The sequence below is a fragment of the Seriola dumerili genome, unplaced genomic scaffold (assembly GCF_002260705.1).
Source record: "Seriola dumerili isolate Sdu_G_001 unplaced genomic scaffold, Sdu_1.0 BDQW01000017.1, whole genome shotgun sequence".
NCBI lineage: Eukaryota > Metazoa > Chordata > Actinopteri > Carangiformes > Carangidae > Seriola > Seriola dumerili.
Genome location: NW_019174272.1, coordinates 3,992,457 through 4,019,045, shown reverse-complemented (window position 1 = coordinate 4,019,045; position 26,589 = coordinate 3,992,457). Strand labels below are relative to the sequence as shown.

At 41.7% G+C, this 26,589-nt stretch overlaps 1 protein-coding gene across 1 annotated transcript in view; it reads left to right on the top strand.

Moving 5' to 3' along the window:
- LOC111226390 (transient receptor potential cation channel subfamily M member 3-like) overlaps positions 1–25,868 on the top strand; it is a 114,130-nt gene extending 88,262 nt beyond the window's left edge. Inside the window, exons 16-25 of the mRNA XM_022751508.1 lie at positions 7,898–8,126; positions 11,953–12,156; positions 14,430–14,570; positions 16,662–16,790; positions 18,100–18,351; positions 19,446–19,620; positions 21,951–22,101; positions 22,817–23,010; positions 23,124–23,256; positions 24,050–25,868. Coding sequence (XP_022607229.1) covers positions 7,898–8,126; positions 11,953–12,156; positions 14,430–14,570; positions 16,662–16,790; positions 18,100–18,351; positions 19,446–19,620; positions 21,951–22,101; positions 22,817–23,010; positions 23,124–23,256; positions 24,050–25,670 — 3,229 coding nt within the window. The 3' untranslated portion in view covers positions 25,671–25,868. The remainder of the gene's footprint in view (positions 1–7,897; positions 8,127–11,952; positions 12,157–14,429; positions 14,571–16,661; positions 16,791–18,099; positions 18,352–19,445; positions 19,621–21,950; positions 22,102–22,816; positions 23,011–23,123; positions 23,257–24,049) is intronic.
- The last annotated feature ends 721 nt before the right edge of the window (positions 25,869–26,589 follow it).

Sequence of the window (26,589 nt, the reverse complement as noted above, 5' to 3'; positions counted from 1 at the left end):
AGCGACGTGCTGTCCTGTGCTGGCCCAATGAATTGGATCTTGGGATATGGAAGTCAGGCTAGCGACTGCAACAGTGGGACTAGGACGATACGTAGAGTCATTCTTGATGGTGCCGCACGCGGCTCGCACCGATGGTATGAAAGGTAGTGTAAAGCTATGTGAAGGAATGGTAATTCAACGGAAACACGCTAGGGTCAGGGATAATGACTGACACACTCTCGCGGTGGCATCGTTGAGGGCCACGAGAGAGGAGCAGCGAGTATTGAACTCTCATTTATTAGTCTTCATGCGAAGGCGACTTCTATTCTCATAATGATCCTCCTTGTGTTAATAGCTGGTCCGTTGTCTCTCTATGCAATTGCCCCTCCTTCCAGGTCTAATGATGATCATTACTTCTCTCTTCCTTTTCTTCTTCACATCAGGACACTGCATTGAACCTCACTGAGAACGACTCATGTATTCCCTAAAGCCAAATTGTGACGAATCATATTAATTTCTGTTACTATGTTTGTAATTGTCCTTCAGACGTATATATTCTCTTGTAATCATTATGCACTTGAGTTATTTAATTTTTCCTCCATGTTCTGACTTCCTATGATAATTTAAGCAGAACGAGTTTACAGCTTGGGACTTAAACCAGTGGTTCACCATCTTACACAAAGTGTGTCGGGCAGTATACGAACCTGAAAAAGTGACCAGTTTTTGGTTCAACCAACTGTTTTGGTTATGATATCGGAGTTTCTGCAATCAAGCCGAGATCCAACATACTTTTAAAGAAATTCAAATTGTAAAAACAACTGAACCTCAGTCTGGTTGAGGTATAAACGTATTAGAGAGAGATGGAAGAGAGATCTTGCCTGAGTTTTGTGTGTCTCCTTTCCCTGCTGCTTGCTTATCGTGCGGTTACTCACTGACATTGTGTGTTTCTTCCAAGCGAGCAATATCTCGGTCAGTTGGATCTACTGTAGGTGAATCCGATAATCATGTATTTCTTTTATAGCCAAAAAGAGTTTGGATATGGATTTTGTAGAGCGTGTATGACTTGTGGATTTGTTTTGCACTCTTTGTTCCCGTCTTGTTTATTTCTCTTTATAAATCACTTGGAGTGGGTTGCTCTGCCTTCTTACACAACTGTCTGGTTTTCCAGGAAACCTGCCCCCGCACTACCGCATCAGCCTCATCGACATTGGATCTGGTCATTGACTACTCATGGCGCGGGCATATCGGTGTCAACTACACCAGGAAGAGATTCAGAACTCTAAACACACAACCTCTTTGGACCCAAAAGGGTGGTGAATTGATTCAACCGTCATTAGCAGTCCCACCATTTAATACAATTTCAACACTTACATACATCGAAAAGCTTTAATGTCATTATAATCAAAACGAACAGTACAGTCGAAATGAACGTCATTTATCAAATTTGCACAGTAAGGGCAAGCATGGATAAAATTAGCTAATTATATTTAATAATAAAATGTTAATTAGGGGATTGTGACCTCAAGGGTAAACTCCACCTGGCTGATGCAACTAGTTAATTAGCATACACATAAATGCACTGGTTGTGATGTGATTGCATGAGCAGGAAGACATCAAATATAGTCTTCAAGTCGATAGGTATAAGTCATAGTCTTCATAAGACTTAAGGTGGTTTCCTTTGCTCCGACTTATTTCCAAACCTATGAGCAAAACGATGTAACCCGCAATGATGGGACGCAGAAATCTTTGTCTAGGAACAGCAGCCCAAATAAAGTAAGTAAAACTTTATTGATATCCACTGTTTATTTATATGTCAGTAAAACCAGGTTTATGCTTCACGTGAAAAAAAACAATAAAAAGTAATCATTGAATCACTAACTAGCTGTTATTGGCGAGCAAGATTTTACAGCTATAAATAACAACAGGATTAACAGCAGTTTGTCTTCAGTGCAAACATGCCAGCTAGTGTAACACAAGGATGGGATATAAGATCTACATGTCTCAGCCTAACTGTCCAAATGGAAAAGCTCAAGCACACTGAATAGACACAGTGTAGAAAAACTCAATATGAGAACTATGATTATGGCATTTATTGTATTCTTCTAAGCGGAGTGTCATTAATCCAACACCTGTGATATCATGCAAGCTCCTGGCGCTGTTCATCAGCAGAGGTCAAACATACAGAAGTACGTCCTACCATCATTCTTCAATTACTAAACGTCAATGTAGAGTGCAGCACAGGCTATTATTAGCTTTGATGCAATCAAATACCATTCATTATAGCAATGGCTCTTTCATCATTTGCCATCGTACCTCTACACTGTCTTCAACCCGAACGCAGAAACTCACCTCGCTGATTAGCACACTTTCAACCAAAGTGGAGAAGCTGACCATTGAAATTGTACTATATGTTTTGGAGGTTGTGTGTTGCTACACCACATATCACATATGGTTAATGTTCATGTTCTGTTGTTTGCTGACATATGATTCTATTCTATTCTGCTCAATATCTTACACACTGCCACAGGTGTGTGAGAAAATAGAAATATGCACAGCTGTGTCTGAAACACCATATTTCTGCTTGATGATGCAGCCTTGGCGTTTGTTTATGTATCGTGAGTGTGTATGTTTTGAGTGTGTGTACGTAGTCTTCATGTGCCTGTTTATCTCTTGTATGTCTGCATGGCAGCAACAAAGCAGCTGGAAAGACGCAGATAAAGCGAAGAGCAAGAAGTGAATGGGACAGAGAATGAGCAAAGACGCAAAATGAGAGAGCAGAGAGAGAGAGAGCAAAAGAGAGAGAGAGGCGAAAGAGAAGTCAGTTCCAAATTTAACTGTGATTTTCTAGATAAATGAACGTCATCACATAGCCATCGTGTCACACGTGCACTACACACACACAATCAACACACACCATGTTAACTAAGAACAAAGCCATTGAATAGATGCAGATATCAAATCCCCACAGGAGACCTGGGCTATTTTTACAACTCAGATGATGGCTCATGACATGCATAATTCATACATGCCCCGCTTTAATACAGACTACACAGTACTGTACCAAATGCACAAATACACTCTGCTTTAATACATGCCAGAACACACCTAGCATAAGAGATTGTTGCTGTATGTTTAGTTTACTCATCAATCACAACCAGCACAAAATACTAGCCCTTATTAAAACCCTTTAAACTATGGGTGACTTTCCATATGAGGAAATTTAGGGTCTCATGTCATGGGTCTGTCTTTTCTGTCAGTCCTATGCTGTGTTTGTGCTTATAGAGTAAATTTGCTCTATAAAAACATTCGACAAGGTCTTGTTCTGTTGTTTATGTTTTTTGTTGCTTTTCTAGCTCCAAAGCCCTGAACTGCTGGGATGGAGGTGGAGTGTTGATCTCATCATGGTTGCTATTCTAGTCATTTCTTCACTGTATCCTTTCCCTTGTCTAAAACACAGTCTTTTCACTCGTGATATATGTTGAGTGAGTGTACAGACAGTCTGCTGAATCTTTACAGCAAGATAGTTGTTGAGTGTGTGCTGTGTGCCTCGCAGTCCTTTTGAAGAAGAACTTGAGGGACAATATTTCATTTATTTTGCCTGGCATCTGTATACACTTTTGAGTCAGTTGAGGCTTGTGTCAAAGTAAAATTTATCAAGACACTTCACACTGCCTTGTACAAAATCATTTTTTCAATTTTACATTTTCCTCAAATATTATGAATGGAAAAATGCGTTTGACACATACAGTCTAATGGCTCCAGACAGTTTCAATATATATATATACTCATACTGACCAATGTCCAGCCAGCCCAGTACATTTACTGAATAGGTAAGGACTGCACAACGGATTACATAATACATGTGGTTTGTGTACTCACATGTATCCATGGTGTACACACCATGAAGTATCTACATCATAAACCTTTTATCACAGCATGGCCACAGTTATCTCAGAGGTATTTATATCGACGAATGGGCTCTCCGTTCCTTTGTATGTCTGCCTGTTTGAAATCTGTCTCCCTGTCAGTGTGTGGTCTCTCTCTTTTTGTTTGTGCCTGTTAAATCTACTTATTTCCTGTAATGCTTTGCTCCCTTTTTGTAAGCCAATTTATCATATAATCAGTACGGCAAAGCTGGCCATGAAACAGATTGTGTTAAATGTACTGCTGTTAACCTTAGGACACCTGCAATTATTGAAGTTTTAAATCTGTGTGGTAGCTCTCTATCTAAATACTCCATTAACTCTATAAACTTAATGTCATATAACTGGATTCATATCGAGTGGTGTCACTAGCTGAATCCTTTACTGCAGAAGTATTATCATATCTTTCTTTTGTCCAGATAATCTCTCCCATATCAAACAGCAATTTTAGTAGCACTGAAAGTAATGTCTCAGATGTATGTAATTGACCAACTGTCAGTAGTTTCTCAGCTGTTAAAATGTGAAATTATTGGAGATCAATGCAGCCTGCTGACATGCCATGTTCAGCACTAACTGGCAGAGTCAATTTCTCCAGAGACAGTGAGCAAACCTGGAGACACTGACTGCTTCACCTCTAGTGGTGTCTTGTTACTCATAAGTAAAAGGAAAATGTGTTTCACAAAATACATGATGCTACATGAGACTTTGTGTGTAAGACTTTGTTGCCTCCACCTGTCTGACTTTCCACTGCATGTGGAAGGTGAACACTTTTTATAAAAATACAATGAAAACCCTACATGCACTGGTGATTGTCATGAGTACAATCCAGTTTTTCTTGGGTGCCATTTGTATCACCATTTAGAACCCAAGCATTGGACCTCATACAGTACATCATGACCTCATCAGGATCAACCTAAAACACTCTAATGCGTCCTGTTCTACTGAATTCATGGCCATGAATATCATCCCGAAAAATCACCTGAACAATCTCTTTCATTGATGCCTTTGCTTTCCACCCCACTCACTTGTTATGGATCTCTCCAGGACGACATGCCAATTCGCAGAGGCCGCCAGAAAACTACACGAAAACGAGAGGAAGAGTGTGACATCGATTTGGACGACGCGAGAACCATTTCCCTTTCCCTTCCATGAGTCTGATGGTGTGGCTGTGCTTATGAAACGTCAAAGATGGCATTCGTGGCAGCATGGCGAAGAGGCCATGGCCAAGGCCTTGGATGCCTGTAAGCTTTGTAAGCCATGGCACACGAAGCCTCAGAGAATGACATGGTGGATGACATCTCCAGGAACTAAACCACAACTCCAGGTGAGTGACACAGACAGATACTGCCATCTCTGCTTGTGTGGTTTTTAACATGCTATTCCAATATAGTGCGAGTGTCCCAAGCAGGGCTTATTTCATGGAAATATATCCTGTGTTAAATGATTAAGGCAAAGTTGAGTAGGGAGTCTAGATGAGAACGTTTACCACCAAAACTCAAGCACAAAGGTGATGCACACATACAAACACACTAGCATGTCTTGTTCCCTGTAAAACTGACCTGTTTCGAAAGACTACAGGCTCCCACAGGACGTAAGTGACATACATACAGAAATCTAATAACATGCATCATCGTTAGTTAAGGATATCATATGAGATGAAGGTATCACTAGAGATGAAAATGCTGGCTACGGAAATAACCATTAATTAGGGGAAATTTTTCAGTTACTACAATGAAGCCAAGCAACACCAGGAAAAACCTCTCCCCCAGCATTCACACACACACAACACACACACACACACACACACACACACACACCACACACACACACACAGTTTCAAAAGGATAGCCTCAGAGCTGGCATATGTTGAGTTTACCTTTCCACAGAGAATTTGGCTGGCTTCCTTCGAAGAGCTCATTTAACTAAATACATTTTTATATCTTCATGTTATCGTCACATAATTTGTGGTTGTGGTGTTTGTGAATGTCTTGTGTGTGTGTGTGTGTGTGTGTGTGTGTTGTGTGTTGTGTGTGTGTGTGTGTGTGTGTGTTGTATAAACTCAAGGATCTTTGTGTGAACTAGTGTTATTTATCATGTATGGCAGTACTTACAAGTAAAGCTTATATTTGTGGGGAGTTTGTACATTTTAAGGCGCTTGTAAACAAGATAAACAAATACTGTTGAAATTTCACCCTTTGTACAGTGAAGTCCAAAAGTCTGATATAGCGCTTGGTGGTCTCAGACCCCACTGTGTGTATTAGGTTCCTGTATTAGTTCAGCTCAATCCATCCATTCATGCAACACTGGTGAACTGTGCCATGTGCTGACTATCTATAACAACCAATAACAACATAAGTCCTCCAAACCCCAGTATAGTTAGTGCTTGTTATACACATTAAACTACACAGGACTGATTGCATTACAGTGTAGGGTGAAATACGTGTGTGTGTGTGTCGTGTGTGTGTGTGTGTGTGTGTGTGTGTGTGTGTGTGTGTGTGTGTGTGTGTGTGTGTGTGTGTGTGTGTGTGTGTGGGAAGCATGTTTTGTCAGAGGGAGAAATTAGGGCGAAACTTGATTCTCGAGTCTTGATTTATGTTATTATCATATTCATTTCGACACACTGGGTGGTGCTTTTATGTTTCGATTTTCATATTTGTTAGTGCAAGGTTTTGTTTATTGATATGTGTGGCTATGTTACATTCCTATGTTTCCACATTGTTCTCATTATTCTGCCTCATTCACAAACAAATATTTGACATTAGCCCAAATGTTCAGAACATTTCCTTGTTCATCTTTAAACATACATTATAAACTAAAGCATTCAAAAACCCCTTCACCTTGTGTGACGGGCCGTGGCAAGGCCCGATTTAACTGAAACATTCGGGTACTTCTGACCCCCTTTAATACCTCAGTAAAACAGTTAATCCACAGATACCTAACTGATACAGGTGACAAAAGATGGACTGAGACAAGGATTTCCCCCAAGATTACAAATTTATTTAAATATAAGAGAAAGTTAAGAGAAAAAGAAAAACAACAATAGAAAAACATAAGTGCCTCAAGTTCCAATTTGTCTCATATAAAATGAAATAACAGGAACACAAAAAAAAGAAAGGAGCCGTAGGATATAGCAGGTGTGGCCGCAGGCAGGGAAGGGAGAAATTATTTAAACCGGTATAGGCACCTCCACCAACTCGGTGCCCTACACACATCAAACAGCAAATCAAACAAGGGGATGCAAATAAATAGTGAAGGAAGTGCAAATTTACCAAACACACTAATATGGGGGGTGACGAAGCACAGGTGAGGAACTTCTACCACCAAACCCTCCCACCGTCGAGCCGGCCACGCTCGGCTGCCGCACCTACAGCACTGTAGAAACAAACAAAAGAACAGGTATTAGAACTTGAGACAGGTAAAATTCTTGGGGAAAATAACCAAACCAATACCGAGGGACAACAGTGTGCAACCAATGAAACAACTAAACAGACCAAAACACAATAATTAACCAACAAAACAAACAGAGCAAAGACAGCACACCACAGGCTCACCAGACAGCACGAGAGAGCAAGAGTAGCAGCATCAGGGTGAATATTATAGCCTTCCCCAAACAAATTAAAACCAGGAAGTGGGCATGACTAAAACCCCATGGTGACCTGGAAGGTATCTCCCACTACCTGTTACACTTGGAAAAGATAGAGATGTAATTACCAGTGAGAATTTGGGCGTTCTTTGCTGGGTGCATGTGTGTGCATCACTAAAGATATAAGATATCCTCATCATATAAGGCCTTGAATGGGCTTGTGTGTTGATATGCAAAAGTGTGTGTGTGTGTTCAAATGTTTGTATGCAAATCTAATCTCTCCAGAATTTGGACAGATGGTCTGTGATTCCTTGACCAGTTCAGTTACATTTTCACATGTTTGGACAAAGTGTGTTACAGTCTCTGTTCATGTCTCTGTGTGCCTGTATATGTCCTCCCTATAATCTCCCAGAGAGTTTGGCCAGCTGGCAGTGGAACTCTTAGACCAGTCCTATAAACAGGATGAGCAGATGGCCATGAAGCTGCTGACATATGAGCTGAAGAACTGGAGCAACGCCACCTGCCTGCAGTTGGCGGTAGCAGCCAAACACAGAGATTTCATCGCTCACACCTGCAGTCAGATGCTACTGACCGACATGTGGATGGGACGCCTGCGCATGCGCAAGAACTCCGGCCTGAAGGTAAGAGAAGCGGGCCAGATGTTTGACAGTACCTGTGGGTAAAGAATAGTATAGTTACATTACATGAAATGTCAGGAGGCAGGGTTGTACTGAAATGCTCTGACTACTGGTGAAAAGTTGGGCAGGAAAAATAATGAGAAACGTTCTCACCTGCTTAAGAAACTATTTTAGAGGTGGCCCAAATCACTCTTGCAGATCTGCTGAGTGACTTCAAGAAAAGTGGAGCATGATTGTACTTTCCACATGTTTGGAAATGTAGGAATATGTACATATATGTACAATATACCTGTACTAGCAGCAGAGGCCACAAAGCCTTAGCTTATTACAAATATATCAGTACATATACAGTATCAGTATGTATATTGGCAGATAAGTAGCAAGAGATTGCAGTATGGAATGCAGGTATGCATATTTTGATCACAATTCCTAAGTGAAGCTCCAATTACAAATAATGTACAATGATGTGCAGTGAACTTAAAGATATACAGTACAATAGCCACATCCCTGTTGAATCTCATGCACCACCAGTCCTGAAACCAGCCCAGTACTGAGGGCTGACCTTCTGTTCAAATCACCCCTCTACTGTACAGTGGTTTGCCTATTTATCTTGACTAAATTCATATGACCAAAACTGTGCATGTGAAAAAAGGAGCTTTTATTAAAACAATGTTCTAACAATTAAGGAAGCTAAAGGAGGGAACACACTAGTAGGGCTGGTTATAACTGTGGTGTGGCCATGATGACTCATTCCCAATGATGTGGAGCGTGTGCACTGGACTGTGAAAAAGTAGACAGGTCACCACTGACGGTTAAAATACTTTATCTTACCGTTTGTGGAAGCCAAGGCCTCAACATATCCGCTTCCCGATGGATGGAGTCACTCTGTTTATTTACAAAACAATTACATGTATGCACACTACAGTTCAAGACCAACATGACTATACAGAGTAATATTTGTTGATAACACGTTAATAATGGTGGGTTTATGTAGGTAAAATGATGTACTTAAAGACAGACTGTGATACTTGAAGGTCAGCCAGTCGAGTTCTGTGTGATGGTGGGGAGGAGGAGCAGCCAGAGCAAAGAGGTTTGTTGGACAATAATAGTTTAGAGAAATATTAGTGTGGTGTAATGAGTGTCTGGGCGAGGTTGTCGTGGTGGTCTCTTGAACTTCCTCCACAACTTCATTTGTATAAGCCTACAAAGCCTTCTCTCAAGCCAGAGGAGACAGAAGGAACTGCCCTTAATGACTAAAAAAACCTTGAAGTTGTGCTCCACATATTATTCACTGAGGCTCATGTGGTGAACATCCTTTTGAGTCAAGCAGAGAGGTTTCAGTTAAGACTGCTGTTTGAGTTTTGAGCAATTTTTGCACACACAGGTTTTCCAGACGTCTGGTGGTATGGCGATAGGAGGCCGCCGCTCAGATCAGAGAGGTTAGGGTTATTTATAATGAAGAGTTGCCCTGGGAGTTGCTATAGGGACGGCTGGGTTCACACATATTCACACACATGGCGAGGCAGGATGATGGGTCTGACTGGCTAGCTTCTTGGAGCCGGGGCAGACTGTAAGTGCTTTAAGTGAGGTTTTCCCTTTGCAGGAGGGAGGGAGAGAGAGTGCTGCTAAGTCAGAAGTAAGACAGAAAGGAAACCATGTGTGCAACAAACAAGATTCAGTGGCCCGAGGAGTTCATGATATACAGCAAATAACATTGTCAAAATGTTGTCAAAATAATGTGTGTGCACATTTTTGAGACGCTATAGTTGAGAGGAGAGTCAGCTTCAACCCTCCAACACTCGCCGCTTGTGAGAACATCTTTACTGGAGGCTACAGATGACTATAAATTGCAAGGACGAGTACATTGATTTCTTTGCATATCAGTAAGTCCGACAAACTATTGACATCTTTACCTCCGACCTCTCAAGATGACTGATGACAAAAGAAGCTGAAGCATTGCTTTCTGCGCTGTGTAATTTGGTTTTCTCACTGGTCACTAACCCAGTTCCTTCACACTAAAACTATTCTTTTCATATATTCAGTCATCTAGGAAACTCATGTAACTGTCTTAACTGACACATTTGTTATTAAATTATAACATTATTATTATTTTTTCCCATTTGTCATACTTCAACTCATCACAAATGAATGTGAAGTCAATTTGAATTGATTTAATTTCACTTCACTTTTGAGCTAGTCGTCAGTGCAATGACAGTTTCACTCTGAAATTAGTTAAAGGGAGCTGCTTCCAGAGATAAGAAGACACTCAATTACACTGGTCTCCATCTTCCTCTCTTTCCTTTTTCTTCACCTTCCCACTGAGGTAACAGCCCCGCTCTTTCTTTTCTTGTTTGACTATTATGTATCTGAAGTGTTTACAGCACTCCTGCCTCCTTTATCTGCTGCGGGTGTGTGTCCTTCACATCCATTGTGGCAGCACAGAAGCCTTGCCTGCCTGTCTGGACTAATGGTTTTGTAATTGATGAAAACCCGCGCCTGAGCTGTTGTAAATACCAAAGCTTTGTCATTCAGGCGTGCACAGGCTGGACATGAATGGGAGGTGCTCACAACGGTAAATTTATATTATGTGAGTTTCACGTGTGCATGTCACAGGCCGATTGTGAAGGTTGGTTTGTTCCAGACTCTCTGTGTCCTAATTTCTGTAGCGCTGCTCATGAACATCTTTATCACATCTGTGGTTTGTCTCTTCCAGCTCTTCTCCCTAACTTTCCTCCTCCTGCACCTCCACTATGAGGGACAATTGACATAAGAATAAATAAATAAATGAATGAATAAATAAATGCATAAATTGATAATTAAATACATAGATAAATACAAAATAAATACATTTTGGTAATAAAAATTCTATTTCTATATTTTTACATTTATTTATTTTTTGCATTTTTACATTTATTTATTTATATATGTGTCCATATCTTAACTGGGTTGGTGGTCCCACCTCAGTCTAAAGCTGGATTGTTATAGCGGTGTGACTGATTGGATGGATCTACTACTACTGCCTTGACTTTACTGACACACAGGAGCCTTGCCTTCAGCTCGCTATTAGCCACTTAGCTAAACTCATTACCTCAAAGCACTTTATAGAGTAACCTTACAATATTATAGAGACAAACCAGACAGTTCCCTCTACTAGCAGCACTTGGTGACAGTGGAGAGAAGACACTCCCTTTTGATAGGAAGAAACCCCGACACCCTGAGCGCCGGTAAGGCGAGGATGTGAGGTCTGCCTCAACCAGAAAAATGTAACCACGATGTTGTCTGACAAAATCACCAAACATATAAGTTAAAGACAACTATGCTGTGATTTTGGCTATATTTACTTGTAAAGTGATCACTCAGTGATGGCACATTCAGCCATGCGGACTGAATGCGCTGCTCTGCCTCTCTGCTATTTACTCAGCAGAGTAGATGCAGAAAGTGCCTCTTGCAGTGGGCTGGCAACTGTCCTTTTTGGAAAGTAGCGAAGGTTTGCCCAAAAAGATTTGTTACTAGGTGCTATTTGAAAAAAAAAAAAAAACAGTGCTAAAGAGGTCTGAAAAGTCACTAAATCTAGTGTCAAAGTCACTAGTTGGCAATACTGGAAAGGAAAAGCTCCTGTGTACTAGTCAAGTCAAGGCAGTAGTAGTGGACCCATCCAATAGATCACATCGCTCCAGCTTTAGACTGAGGTAGGACCTCCTACCTAATTAACATATGGATGGATTTATGTATTTAATTATTTATTTCTGCATTTATCAATTTATTATTTATTTTTTACGTATCATTTTTTTTCCCTCATGCTCCACTTCCTTTTTCCCTCATCAACCAGGTAATCTTAGGGCTGCTTCTGCCACCGTCCATCCTGAGTCTGGAGTTCAAGAACAAGGATGAGATGTCTTACATGCCCCAGGATCAGGAGGCCTACCTGCAGGAGAAAGAGGAGGAGGAGCCTGAGAAACCAGTCAAGGAGAAGGAGGAAGAAGACATGGAGTTCACAGTAAGATCTTACTGTGAGGCGCAGTACAACTCCGTGGTGAGAGAACCCACCTCAGCCCCGCATCTCAGAATCTATACACATTCAAACTTTAGACAATAAACACACACACACTCTGTTCAGATCATAAAACTGATCACTGACCACACTGACCAGATTCTGTGTCCTTTGTAGTCATCTCTTGTGGACCAGTTTTACACAATGTTGTTGCTGTCCACAGTGAGATGATGATATGCACAAACATATGAGTGACACACACACACACACACACGCAAACACACACACTCACATTCGTTTCTCTATTCTGGCCAACTGGAACCTACCAGCCAAATCGGCCATTTCCTGTTTCTCGTCGTCTCAGCAAAGACATGGTCGTGGAGTTGTAGCGTCTCAGTCTGTCGCCGCTTGTGGGTTCCCTCCTGTATGTTTCTTCTTCTATCTATCTCCTTCTCTATTTCTCTGCCTTTCCTTTCGTCCCTCTTGTTCTCTACCCAGCTCTCTCTTTGCTTGTTTTTTTTTTTTTATTATTTCTTTTGCTTTCGATCTCTTGTTCTACAGCTCTTCCCCTCTCTCTAGTTCTCTTTCTTTTTCTCCTTCTTTCTCCAAGCTCAGATCTGATCGAGGTACAGTACTGTATGCTAGCCGATTGCTGCCCCTCACTCTCTCCCATCAGTGATGGCTTGCTGCAGCATACCACTCAGCATGTCGGCTGCTGAGCATGGGAGGCCCAGGCTTTTGCATTATATAACCATGTCCGCCTGCTGCTGCAGAGCTTAAATCATGCAGAGTCTGAGCACCTTCTCCCAGCTCACAGTGGAAGAGTTGGTCCATCTGCATAGACATGGATGTACAGCAGGATTAGGACTCGTTCCATTTCAATCCAATTAATTCTGGAGATGATACCAAGATCCAGCTTGTGTGTTCAAATCAAGCCTGGAATTTGAAAAGCAATTTAATGCACAAACTGGATCTGAGGTTGTCCCATTGAGTGATTGAACTGAAGTTGAACGCCTTTCAGCACCACTGTACATACTCTCCATCTGCATTGAGCACAGCCAGCAAGCCAGCGCAAAGATTCACAAAGCGGGTCATTTTGCACATGCAGTCCTTGAGGCAGTGTGGTGGTAAACAAAGAATCCTGCTGCCAGAGGATGCATTTGAATGAGCCCTTCCTGTTGCCCTGGCTTCTGACTGTACAAATGCACCTTCAGATACTTATGAATCACATAAAGATTCATACAGATACACAGACTTCTACACCACAGAGGGAGATTGTATTGTCCTATCCTCAGATGCTTTAGATAAACCACACTGTGATGAATGTGTGATAGCTTGTGTCCACTCACTGATCGGATAATGTGCATGTTCAGTGCAGTAAAGGCATGGTGTGATTTACACACTGGCATCTGAATCTGTTCACCTTGAAGGCCCTGTCTGTGTGTGCCTTGGAGAAAACTTTGGCTGTATATGTTTCATATATTCAGAAGAAAATAGAAATCCCTTGATTCCTGACTGATTGTGATTTCCTCTTTGATTTCTTGCTGATTTCTTAGCAATGGTTTTATCACTATTGTACCTGTTTAACCACCTGGGAACTTAAACCAGCATCTCATGGCATATTTCAAATATTTGGACAGACTTTCAAATATGTTATATTTGCCCAGGTCGACTATACTTGTTGACATACAATACAATTCCATGAATTAACTCCCTCAGAGGTCTGGTGTTGTTTTGACATTAAGACCATGACCCATAAAAACAGTGGGCTCCGAACCCTCTCTCATGGATAAGGAAATGTGTCACAGATTGAAATGAGATATCTATGTCCGATCTTTTCCCTTTCCCTTTTCTGTCGTCTTTCTGTCATTATCTTCGTCCCTCTTCTATCTCTTAATTGTTGTCTGAGACACAATCCATGAGTGTCTGTGTCTGCGTCATATTGTGTTACCAGCCTTCACCCAACACTCCACCTCAAACACACATTTCACATTTTGGAATGATGACATTGCCTGTGCTTGCTTCTTTGATTATGATATTAAAACTTTGTTGTAGCCCATAATGTAACACCTCTCCCCGTTCTCCCTTTTTCTCTGTTTTTCTTTGTTATTTGGTTCCTCGCATCCCACCTCCTCCCTTCCACATACTTGTCCTCATGATCATCCTCATGTACCCACTGGATTTCCTCCCCAAACTCTTCTTCCTCTGTCTTTCCAATCCATCACGCTTCCCTCTTCCCACACTCTCCATCCCTTTATCCCTCACATCTTTCACTCCGTCCTCCCTCGTTCTACGTGGGGTTTGCATTCGCCCAGGCAATGCTGGGTAAGGTAACCACGGAGACATCCAGAAAGAAGGATGTTGAGGAGGTACAGAACCGCCACCGCCTCATCCCCATGGGACGCAAGATATATGAGTTCTACAACGCTCCGATTGTGAAGTTCTGGTTCCATACGGTCAGTGTCGGCTTCAGCAGCATTACCTACTCAGCTTCCTGTTGGCGCTGTCAGTGCTTACTGTATCTCTGCAACAGCACCAGTTGCTGGTTTCCTGTCATAAGCTTTTACTTCCACAGTGCTTCCATCGCCATTAACCTGTTGCACGCTGTCATTACCCAGCTTTGGTGGGGTGGGAAAGTTTAGTGTGGATGAGATGGGCAGACCGATGGAAGCAGGAACAGGGGAGTGAGGAGGAGAAGTGAGTCAGAGGGAGGTTTTGTATTGACCGTGTTAACACACACCGAAACCTCTGACTCTGAGTAGATTTCCACTGGACTAAATATTTCAGTAAGTAAATATTATTTGATTTAAAATTAAGCTTTAGAGTGTTTTCACCGTTCATCTTGATTCTGTAACTCTAGATGTCTTTGAAGTTCGTGTGAAGCTTGTGTTTTGTACAGTATCTGCCTGTGAGCGTGTAATGGTTGATATAAGTTGGTCTTTTGTTCTTTGGCTCCTTCACTTTACTTGCCCAGTAATCACAGGGATTTCACTGTTTATTTATGCTGAGAAAATACTCTGACTGCCTTTTGTTTCATCCCATTTTCTCTTCTCTGGCTATTTACTCCCTTCCTCTTCTCCCCCCACCTCTCCTTTCTGGCCTTCAGGTTCAAGAAAAAAATCTACTGTGAATTTCAATAGTGCACTTGTGGAACAGATGCTGGGTTTTCTCGGGGTCAAAATGTGGTCTTTACCTCATTACCAGATTTGTATTCATACTCGTCACCCACTGTAAAGCACTGCACTGTTTATAAAGGCATCACACAAACCAACTGCGCATGTGCGACTGAATGAAAACAGTCCTGGTCACACATTATTAAAATCACTTTACCTTCCTACTTCAGTGGAATGCTTAATTTAAAACTGGAAGAAAGTCACAAGTCTACATTTTTTATTACTTAAATATGCTATTTAAATATGTGAAAGCTTTTAACGGCTAACCGGTTAACCCTAGCTGTCCAAATCAATTCAAATATATTCATATAATTTAAACAGTCCTAGAGAATACTGAATCACTAATTGCTGGAAACCATTAAAGGTCATCAAAAGTGTCATCAATCTGATTGAAATCCAGTAATGACAGAACCCATGTATGAGAAAGAGATGTAAAAATGGGTTTTATATGCATATGTGTCAAGCCTTCTGGGGACTAATCTTTAGATGGTTAGGCTTGCATTGTGATCCAAATTTGATCTAGTCTGGATTGTAATGAGCCACAGCACACACGTAGCTCTACAGTTCATCTGCTTTTGCCAGGCCCGCTGACAGTGAGCTGCTTGTGGACTAAACTTGTCTTTATTATAAATTCTTACCACTTTATCTGATCACTTGACTTACCTTTTAATTTATTATTCTAATCACTTCACACTTTGCAAACTACAATATTGACTGTATCTGGATGTTATTAATCTTCAGCACTTTATGCCTTCATCTGTACATTATTCATAGCCGGACTATCAGTCAATGCTCCCACTTATCCATTCATTAATCTTTCTGCTTATTCATCTTAGCTGCTGTCTTCATGTACCAGTTGATATATGTACTTTAATGCATCTGGCTGCTATGACAGTTGGCTTTCGCTGTGGGAATTAATACGCCCAACTATCTATCTATCTATCTATCTATCTATCTTTCTATCTTTCTATCTTTCTATCTATCTATGTTTAGGAAAAATTAAAGTGGACAGCTGACATGGATTTAAATAGTTACAGCCACAGGAGACAAGTAATGGACATTTTCAGGCCAAGTGTGGAGGCACAGCAATCAGTGCCTTGACATCAAATCTCTATTATCAGATCTGAAAAACTGCATTAAAGGGAGGTGTAATGAGGGTCAGCCATTCATTAAATAAGCGTTTAATTTGAGCAGTTACACACAAAAACCCTTTTCACATTCGCCTTCGAGCCCGTTTGTTTGCAGAGAGAGAATTGAACTTTATTGATGTACAGTTTGCTAATGTGGGAAAAGCGTACAAACACACACACTAACACAAGCACATAACCATCAATGTGTCCCTGCTGATTTCCCACACCGTTGTGTTTTATGTAGATGGCATACGTTGGCTACCTGATGTTGTTCAACTACATTGTCCTGGTCAAGATGGACCTGTGGCCTTCTCCTCAGGAGTGGATCGTCATCGCTTATATCTTCACCAATGGCATCGAGAAGATGAGAGAGGTACACTCGATCCTTGTAGTGGCTGCATGCAAATGTGCACAGTGAATGTAGAACTGTATTGAGCATTCAATAATAATTTCTACACCACTGAACTGAAGACCTGAGGCTTGTCACCATAATGTCGCCTACCTGCCTGGAGGGCAGAGGCTAAGCATCATGTCCATATCATCAAACAGCTCAAAGTAAATGGGGAAAACAGTGATTGGATCATTGAGGTGGAAGCTCTGAGAGGCAAGGGAAAAAATTTTTTTCTGGTGATCCATTTTCATTTTCCAAGTCTGATCTAAATCTGAGTCTGATCTCTCCTGTGTTTATGACTTAAGAACAGATGGAAAAAACAGGTTTTGCCAGGATAGTGGGCTAACAGCTAACAGCAGCATCGCTAATGCTAATGGAAGATTAGCACCAATTAAAATACATTTCTAGCCAAAAGAAAGACATGGCAGTAATGTTACAGAATGTGCCAACACACAACACTTATACATGTACACATATATATGCTTTTAGTCCTATTTAGACTGGGGTAGTGGTGCACTTCAGCCTCTTGTGGCTGGATATTACAACAGCAACACTTTTGACAAAAAAAAAAAGAAAAGAATTCACCTGCCAAAATCTTTTCATCTGTTGCCACAGATAAAAACAAAAATAGAGAATGGACCTGGCAAAACTGTTTTCAACCACCTGGTAAAAGTTTTTACTTTTTTTATGAATGACAAAAAAAGGAAGTTACAAAAATAATCCCGGTAGAACATTACTTTGGCATGGCAAAAGTTTTTTTCCATTTGTTTCACAGATTTATAAAAAATTAAGACACTTTAGAAAGATTATCCTGGCAAAACTTTTTTTTCTCTTGTGATGAAAATAGATCACCAGAATTTATTTTTCTCACTTGCCTTTCAGGGCTTCTGTAGGAGCAGTAGAGAAGGTCAAAGGGAAACAGAATGGAAGGGGGAGGGTTGTGGATATGGCAATAAATAGAGATGGGAAAACAAAGAAAGAAAAAGTAAATAGAAAATAGAGGTGTGTGGCCATATGAGACTATCTGGCTCAGTCTCACTCTGTGGCTGTGTTTGTACTGTAAGTGTATGAAATGCATTAATCATTGTGTCACATCTGACTACATTCTCTCATTGGTGAACTCATACTGCCCTCTTATGGTGGTCGTGATATAATGTATTTCTATTTTTCTATTCTATTTCAATCACTTTTCAGTTTTTCCATTCAGTGAATACTTCGTTCCATCACCTGCATTTCAGCATCCATCTCTTGTTTTCCTTTCTCTACTAATTTCTCTCTAAACCTCCTCCAGATCCTGATGTCAGAGCCGGGGAAGTTATTACAGAAGGTGAAGGTGTGGCTTCAGGAGTACTGGAACATCACAGACCTTATGGCCATCCTCATATTCTCGGTCGGCATGGTTCTGCGTCTCCAGGAGCCGCCTCTCATGAGCTACGGGCGGGTCATCTATTGCGTTAACATTATCTATTGGTACATCCGGCTGCTCGACATCTTTGGAGTCAACAAGTACCTGGGTCCTTATGTGATGATGATTGGCAAGATGGTGAGAAGAGGCAGGGGTGGTGACGTGTGTGTTTGTTTGTCTTTTTATTTTCTATCTATAGTACTTCTCACATTTTTTCTCCACATTATCTATTCTTCATTCATATCTGACTGTTTGTACTTTCTGACTTCACTCAACCTGATTAATCGTGATTAGGAGTTAACTGTGTACCATGATTACAGAGGCATAATTTGTACGTGGTGTGCAGGCCCCATCCAACCTCCATTCCTCTTAACCTTATTGTTTGATCTCAGAGAGAACAAGACCAGAACCTCTGAAAAATACATGAAGACAAAACTAGCAAAGGATCAAAGACCCAACTCAGTCAAACATCTGTCTGATGTTTGACTGCCATTAACATGAGCTGTGTACCACTGGAGTCAAACTCTGTTTGATATTAAAATCAGCAATTAGTTAGAGAGCGAGAGAGAGAGAGATTTGGATTTGCATTCAACGACTTGGTCAGATAATTGGCATTTATGATACTGCGGCACCGTAAGATGATTTTGAGTCAAAGCAGTTAGAGAAGAGAAATAAAGAAAAACAAATTCTGAATTGTAAATACAGTCACCATACTTGCAAACTGCATTCTTACACAAAGGGCTGTTCCAGCTTTCCAGAAAGACAATAGATGACAGCCTTAATCCAAAAATACACTGTGTAGCAAAGCCTAGTGGAAATAAACTAGCTCAGAGGAAGGGTTTTCCCCTGCTTCAGCGCTGTAACTTCCCTAATCAATCTGGGATTAACCTAAATTAAGTGCATTTTAAATGTTGACTTTCAGTTTCATTCCAGAGCAAATTTAATTGAAGTTTGATTGACCAACCAAGACTCAGGAAGGAATAGCAATCAAAAAATGCATTTCAGACCAGAATTCATCACACTTAAACTGTTTCTCCAGCACACTCCCTTCCTGTTCCCCTGTCTTGCCTCATTACTGCTTTCTACGCTTTATCCATTCCTTCTTGTTCTATCATCATTCCTTTCTATAAACATTCTTACCAACTGCTATTCATTTTTTTCTCTTCTTAAACCACTCACCCCTTCCCTTCTCTCTTTGACAACCCTCCTCTACCCCCCTCTCCCTCTGTCAGATGATCGACATGATGTATTTTGTGATCATCATGTTGGTGGTGCTGATGAGTTTTGGGGTGGCGCGTCAGGCCATCCTTAACCCTAATGAAGACCCATCCTGGATGCTAGCTAGGAACATCTTCTTCATGCCTTACTGGATGATCTACGGAGAGGTGTTTGCCGACCAGATTGACCGTAAGTTCAGGGCCAGAGTTTCAGAGCTATTGATTTAACTTCATCTCTGTTGATTCAGGGGAGGATAGTTCCTGAATACATATGTATCTCAGTGCAGAATTACTAACTTAGTTTTCAGTCATTTTTCCACAGGTTACTGGAAGATGTCCTCTTGTAACACACATATTAAAAACACTTTAGTACAAGGCAAATTGCATCTGCAATCATAGTGATAATGAATTAGGGAAATTCTTGACAAATCTTTTTACACCACCATTACTTAGCTTGTTACGAAAGGACATTAATGCCTACTGTCATTTTGTCTTGACCTATTTTGTCTCTACGTTTTTTTTATACCATGTAGACAGAGTGACATTTTGACTCAATAAATTAAAAATAGACTGCAAGCAGTGTCTGTGAGAAAATGTCCTGAGAGTGAGAGTGTATTTGTGTGCTGTTCTGTTGTCTATTTGTATGGTAGTATATATGATGGGTGTGTACAGAATGCGAGGAGTGGCCCAAAGAGAAGAGATCTGAAATAATGTTTTCATTCTTTGTTTCAGATATGCATAGTAGGAAGTTACAGCACAGGCTGAATGAAAAACTCTGGCTGGTCGAAAATTACTTTCGAACTCACGGAACCTGGCGTAATAACGGTCCATCCCACATTGCCCAATGCAGTCAAAATCCCAGTAAATCTATAGATACAGACCTCAGTTTAACCACATCTACCTATCCCACCTCTCCTTCATCATCCTCACATTACCACCATGTCATGCCCACTCCCAGCACTAGAGGACACTTGAGACAAAAGTGTGCATGCGGCTCCACACGCTCTAAGGTTAAAGTTGCCCCCATGTGTTGGTATCTTGGGTCAGCTACTGTTTATCAGCAGCATTTTCTGTAAATACCAGAGACCAGTTCAGGAGAATCTGAAGTGAAACAAGGCCAGATTCTATGGGATCACCGGTCCTCTCCGAATCTTTGACTGAGACAATGAGTAGCTTGACCCGAGGCTATATCTGTAGGCAACTTTACCCTGACTAATTTTGGCACTGGCTGGCAAATGGCACTGTTACATGGCAGTAGCACTTTTCAGATGTTTTCTAATGTCTTTATTTTTTGTATTTATGTTCAAACAGCAAGAGGAACTATCAAAGTTGTAAAATTTGATATTCCCTTGATGTTTCTTCTACCCATTTTTTCTCTCAACTTTTAATTAGTTTTATTTGAGGAAGTGACCCTGCCATGTTAACACCGTCTGTCACATAAACCATGTCACCCTTCCTTTACGCTGGCTCAGCTTCTCACTGGAGCAATTGCAACATTGCCAAAATTCTTCTACCAATATAGCCAACATTTAGCATAAGTAAGCATTCAGATTTAAACATGAATATCATATCATGCACGAATAAAACACACACATAACATGTAAACACCCACAGCAGAACATGTCTATCAGCCACCTTCCATCATCTATAATCTGTTTTTTCACGTGGTTCAGTTGTCAGAGTTTTTAAATCCAAATTTTTTTTAAGGTAAAAATTTAAAAAAAAAATAGAAAAATTACTTCAGTTCTCTGTCTTTGGGCTGCATTGTGTGAAACAATTGAACATCAAGCAATGAGGAGCATGACTAGAATGAATCTCAAAGGCAAACAAACAAAGAACAAATCCCGAATGTTCCCCAGATAAGCCACAGCAACTGAACCATCACAGATGGAAAAAACATACTATGTATCCTGAATACATTTCAAATGATTCAGAGCAATCAACCATTGCTGAATGAAGCTATGGCACACATATGTGACAATATATTTTAAACATTGAATACATGTTTAAATATATTGGAGGCACAAATTGTGATGACACATGATGAATGTTTTTTTTTTTATGTGTCTATTTTGTTTTAAGATGCACTTTTCTGAACATGAGCCCCTACCATTATTGTGTCCGCTCTTTCCAGTCCCCTCTTTAAGAGAAGAAGCATAAAAACAAATTATGCTTCTTGTTTGTTTGCAAAATATGTACTTATGCATTTTGTTTGGTATTTTCAGGTCAGCTTGTCCCTTTGTTTTTGTCTCTTTGTTATCACTCAATCTACAGTTCATCTTTGAATGTTTCATGTCTTTTTTAATTTGCTTAGTTTTTATTTCACTATATGTTTTATTTTTCTTGCTGTGTCTTCTGTTCATGTAATATGTCTGCATGTTTTTCTAATTTGTCATGCACCTAAATTTTTATACTAAAACATTATTTTGATGGATTCAAGTCTGTATCTAAAGACATACTTTAACCCTAACTCTTGTATTAACTTGTATGTTTGTGTATTTACTTTGTGACGGCGTGCAGCCCCCTGTGGGCAGAACATCACTACAGAGGATGGGGTGGTGGTGGCCCTGCCTCCCTGTAAGACGGGTGCGTGGATTGTCCCAGCCATCATGGCCTGCTATCTGTTGGTGGCCAACATACTGCTGGTCAACCTTCTCATAGCTGTGTTCAAGTACGTAAACGCACAAATAATTTCTAAACTTGAGAAAGTAATGCTTTGCACACAGACCTGAAAGACACTTATTTTGGCAGCATGATGACAGAAGTGATTTATCGCTGTTCTCCAACGCTCTCTCCAAAACTGTATCACTCAGACATGTTAGTCATAGTCTAATTTATGCAGTGTGTGTGTGTGTGTGTGTGTGTGTGTGTGTGTGAGTGTGAGTGAGCGTGTGCGAGTGAGCGTGAGATAGAAAGTGAAATTGTTGTTTCTGTTTGGGCTGCTGTTAAGCCACAGTCATTGGAGGCTGGCTGCAAATTGTATTATCAGAACAGGATGGTGCTTCTTCCAGAGAGACATTACCATGCTAATGATCTGTTATTGTGCCTCTGAATAATCCATGTAGCAAGGCGATCATCCTCGTCCTCACATTTGTCTGGGTGATTACCAAAAAGTGCACAAAGGAAAAAACAATCGTTAAATTGAAGGTTTAATCACATTACGCATTACAGCAATCATTTATTGTGTTGGGCAATGCCTTAATTTCTATTTCCACATACTCCGTGTCTGAACTTGGCTCTGCAGTGCAGCAGCATGCTAAGTGAAGAAATCAATTCAACAACCAATCAGATCTGTATATGTTTATCTGAGAAGAACATGATGTATGGTTTACCTACAATAAGTTAATCCTCGGTTGGTATGGCATATCTGTCTGTTATTATCACAGCAATACATTCTTCGAGGTGAAGTCCATTTCCAACCAGGTTTGGAAGTTCCAGCGCTACCAGCTCATTATGACCTTCCATGAACGGCCAGTCCTTCCTCCACCCCTCATCATCTTCAGTCACATAACCATGGTCCTCAAGCACCTGTGCTGTCGCTGGCGCAAGCATGACGACGACGAGAGGGACTATGGACTGAGTGAGTGACTGAGTGTATATACAGTATCATACAGTATATTTCGGCTATCATTATACTACCAAACAGATAAATATGAGAATGTTGCATTATCACTCAAACTCTTTCATCCACAGAGCTTTTCATCACAGAGGATGAGCTGAAGAAAGTCCATGACTTTGAGGAGCAATGTATAGAAGAGTACTTCAGAGAGAAAGATGACAGATTCCACTCCTCAAATGATGAGCGGATCAGAGTCACTTCTGAAAGGTCAGAAAGGACTACAATGAAAAACTATGTCTATGCCCTCCCTGTAGGTTTCAGCCTATGGAGAATTGTTATATACAGCGGCACTGAGAGCTTATCGCACTGCAACTTAAGAAAAAAAAAAAAAAAACATCTTCATCAATTCGACAACACACACTTCTTTTTTCTTTGCGCCGCATTTAGCATTTCAGTGCAAATACAGAAAAGAGAAGCAAATATACATGCTGCCATATACAGTACATACACAGAACTAAGATAAAACAAATCTGAAATGTTTTAAGGGATGCCAGTGGCTGAACTGCTGCTCCTTATTTTGAAATGACCACAAAGACTTGGACTGTGACTGACTGCACACATGGGACAAAAACAAGTGCATATTTCCCTATCAGGAAAGCCAGTTATTGGCAGCCTAACCCATAAGCTTTCAATGTATGTAGATCAATAGCGTTATTGAACTAAGCAGAGTGTTTACTCCAGTTTTTAACACTCAGATAGCATGAGCATGGCATAGCATTCAGCATTTTTTTTCCCTTTAAACATTTCTGTTGTGTTTTGTGTTATATGTCCTTTTATAATTGCAGTGCATTTCCAACTGTACCATACTGTATATGTTGTCACTGAAAATTGTGTTTCATCAGTTTGTTATTGTATTACTATTATTATTTCCTTTTTTTTTGCTTTTGCTGCAGTGTGGTGGTCTCTCTCTGTCAACATTTTCTCCACCACTTTCCTCTGCTGTTCTTCCCACTCCAGTGCTTTTAATGTCGTTGCTCTACTTTCTTCTCTACTCTATCAGGGTGGAAAACATGGCAATGCGTCTGGAGGAAGTCAATGAGAGGGAACACTTCATGAAGGCTTCACTGCAGACTGTTGATATTCGTCTGGCACAAATGGAGGAGCTGATTGGACGAATTGCCGTGGCACTAGAGCGTGTGACAGGGGTTGAACGTGGTGAGGTCAACAAAGCACGTTCCAGGACTTCATCTGACTGCACAGACTCTGCATACATACTCCGCCAGGGTGAGTGCCCAGAAGCAGCATACATCCTCCGTCAAAGCAGCTTTAACAGCACAGAGGGGAATGCCTACCGTCTACAGGAGGCACTGGAGGGAACAGCTGAGGGCTCCATGTCCCCTCCCTCTCCCACTGGCATGACCACACGCACAAGAAGCCACTCATTTTATGTCGGAGGTGGTCGCGGTGGTGAACGTGCGAGTGGAGCTGAGCGAGCTGAGAGCTTCTTCAAAGAGCGCTCACTCAGTCTCCACCGAGCCAACAGCTCACAATCTGTGTCCTCAACTGCCGCCCCCAAGGAGTCTAAGCCCCTCCCCCTGGCAACGTTGTCGGTCTCCCAGCAGCACCGTCCATCATCATGCATTGATATCTATGTCTCAACTTCTGAGGAGGTGGGGCCTTCAGAGGTCTTCCTGGATCCTCTCCGTGTGGTCCCACCGCTCCAGAGAGACTCCTCGCTGCAGTCAGATATCATGGAGACGGTGATGCCGGGAGGCCGGGACTTCAGCAGCGCTGCCACCAGCGGATTGGGCGACAGGCACTCGGAGGGCGTTGCAGGCAGCAGCGGCACAGCTGGAGCTATGTTTGATGACAGTGCAGCTGCTGATTTGTCGTTGTGCTCAGCCCACCTCTTACCAGACACCACCTTACCCCCTTGGGACATAGAACCATCCCCACCTCCCTCAGCAGGGCTGCTCGAACGCTCTAAGAGCAGTCGCTACCTCTCTACGGCAGGCACAGCATTCCTGGACGAGCCTTCTCTGGTCAAATCCCACAGCCTCATGTTCACACCAAGAGGCTGCTATGGTGGACTGGGGGCAGGAGTCCAGGTAAAAGCTGCAGAGTACACCAGCATCACTGACTGCATCGATACACGCTGTGTCTCAGCTCCATACGCTCCTGCAGAACGCTCACACTCCCCTGGAGGATCCACCTCATTCCCCTTTGATAAGCCGTCAGACATTGGTTCCTCTCACCCAGAGAGAGAGGCAGAGCTTAGCCACACAGAGTCTGATCCAGAGGACCCTGAGGACCTGATTCCAGCCCCTGATACGCCTCGCCTTGGGGGCCTTGGCGGGCCCAGTGGGGCCCCTCTCTGCTCCCCCTTCTCCAGGCTGGAGCGAGCAAACAGCTGCTCCTCAGATGACTCCCATCCTTCCCTCACGCTGGCCCCTCCGCACCGGAAGAGCCTGTCGGTGAGTGAGAGGATGGAGAGGGGACCGGGTCTGGGGGCAGACAGGGGGCCTGGGGCTGGGGGCCGGGGTCTGGCAGGAACCAGAAACCCCTTCCTCAGGAGCAAGTCTGGAGCACGGCCTGAAACAGCCAAGACTGACAGCCTCTCCATGAGGAAGCTGGCCACTCCATCAGCTTTCCGCAGTTTTGATAGACAAAACTACACGTGACAAGGACACTGATCAGCACACTCACACACTGATAGGACCAGGGAGGAAAACTGAGGGCACAAGTGAAAACAGGGTGAAGTTGCCCATAGATGGTGATCTGGACCAGAGCTACAGTTTTTTCACTTATGTTTTAGGTTAGAAAGAGGATAAAAGTTTATTCATAGTACGTGCTGGAGGGCAACTTTACCCTGGATCATGAATCGGGGGAAAGGGATGGGAGATGTAGGGGTCCTACTGTACACCAGTCAAATACAAAGAGCTATGAATCTAGACTAGTTTTTACCTCCTCTTGTAGCTAAGTAACTCTCAGTGGGGTGTTATGGCAATGGAAGGTGTATTTGTACTGTATGTCTTCCACCCACCACCTTTACGTCAAGTAGACATCTGTCACTGTGTTACATCACATATCCATCACGTTAGTCAGAGAAAGTGTACTGTTACTCTTAGCTGCATTATATTGTAGAAACTGTCCAGTCTGAGAGACAGAGCGAGGAGAAAGAAAGATAAAACAACCACCTCATTTTGTCATTTTGTCTTAGCATAGTGTCATTACTGTCACAAAACTTTCACTTTAAATACATTTTTCTAACTCCACCCTAAGACCCCAGCACAAGCAAACAGAAAGAAGCTAACATTTCTGGCTGCTTCATAAAGGAAATCAGTGAAGTGTTTGAAACCCCTCGTGGTTGCATTGGAAATGATGGCAACAACTTACCTCTGGATACACTAACACATCTTTCAAATAATCAATATTTATCTTTTTGCAAAGAAATATCAAATTTGTTTTTTGTTCACATATTGTAGTAGAACAGTTTTTATTTCTTTTGTCAGATCAGCTAGAAGAAGAAAGCAGTGTTTCAACATACTCCAGACAAAAGGTCATTACGCTGTCACATGTTTCCAGTCATGGCTGTCCAGT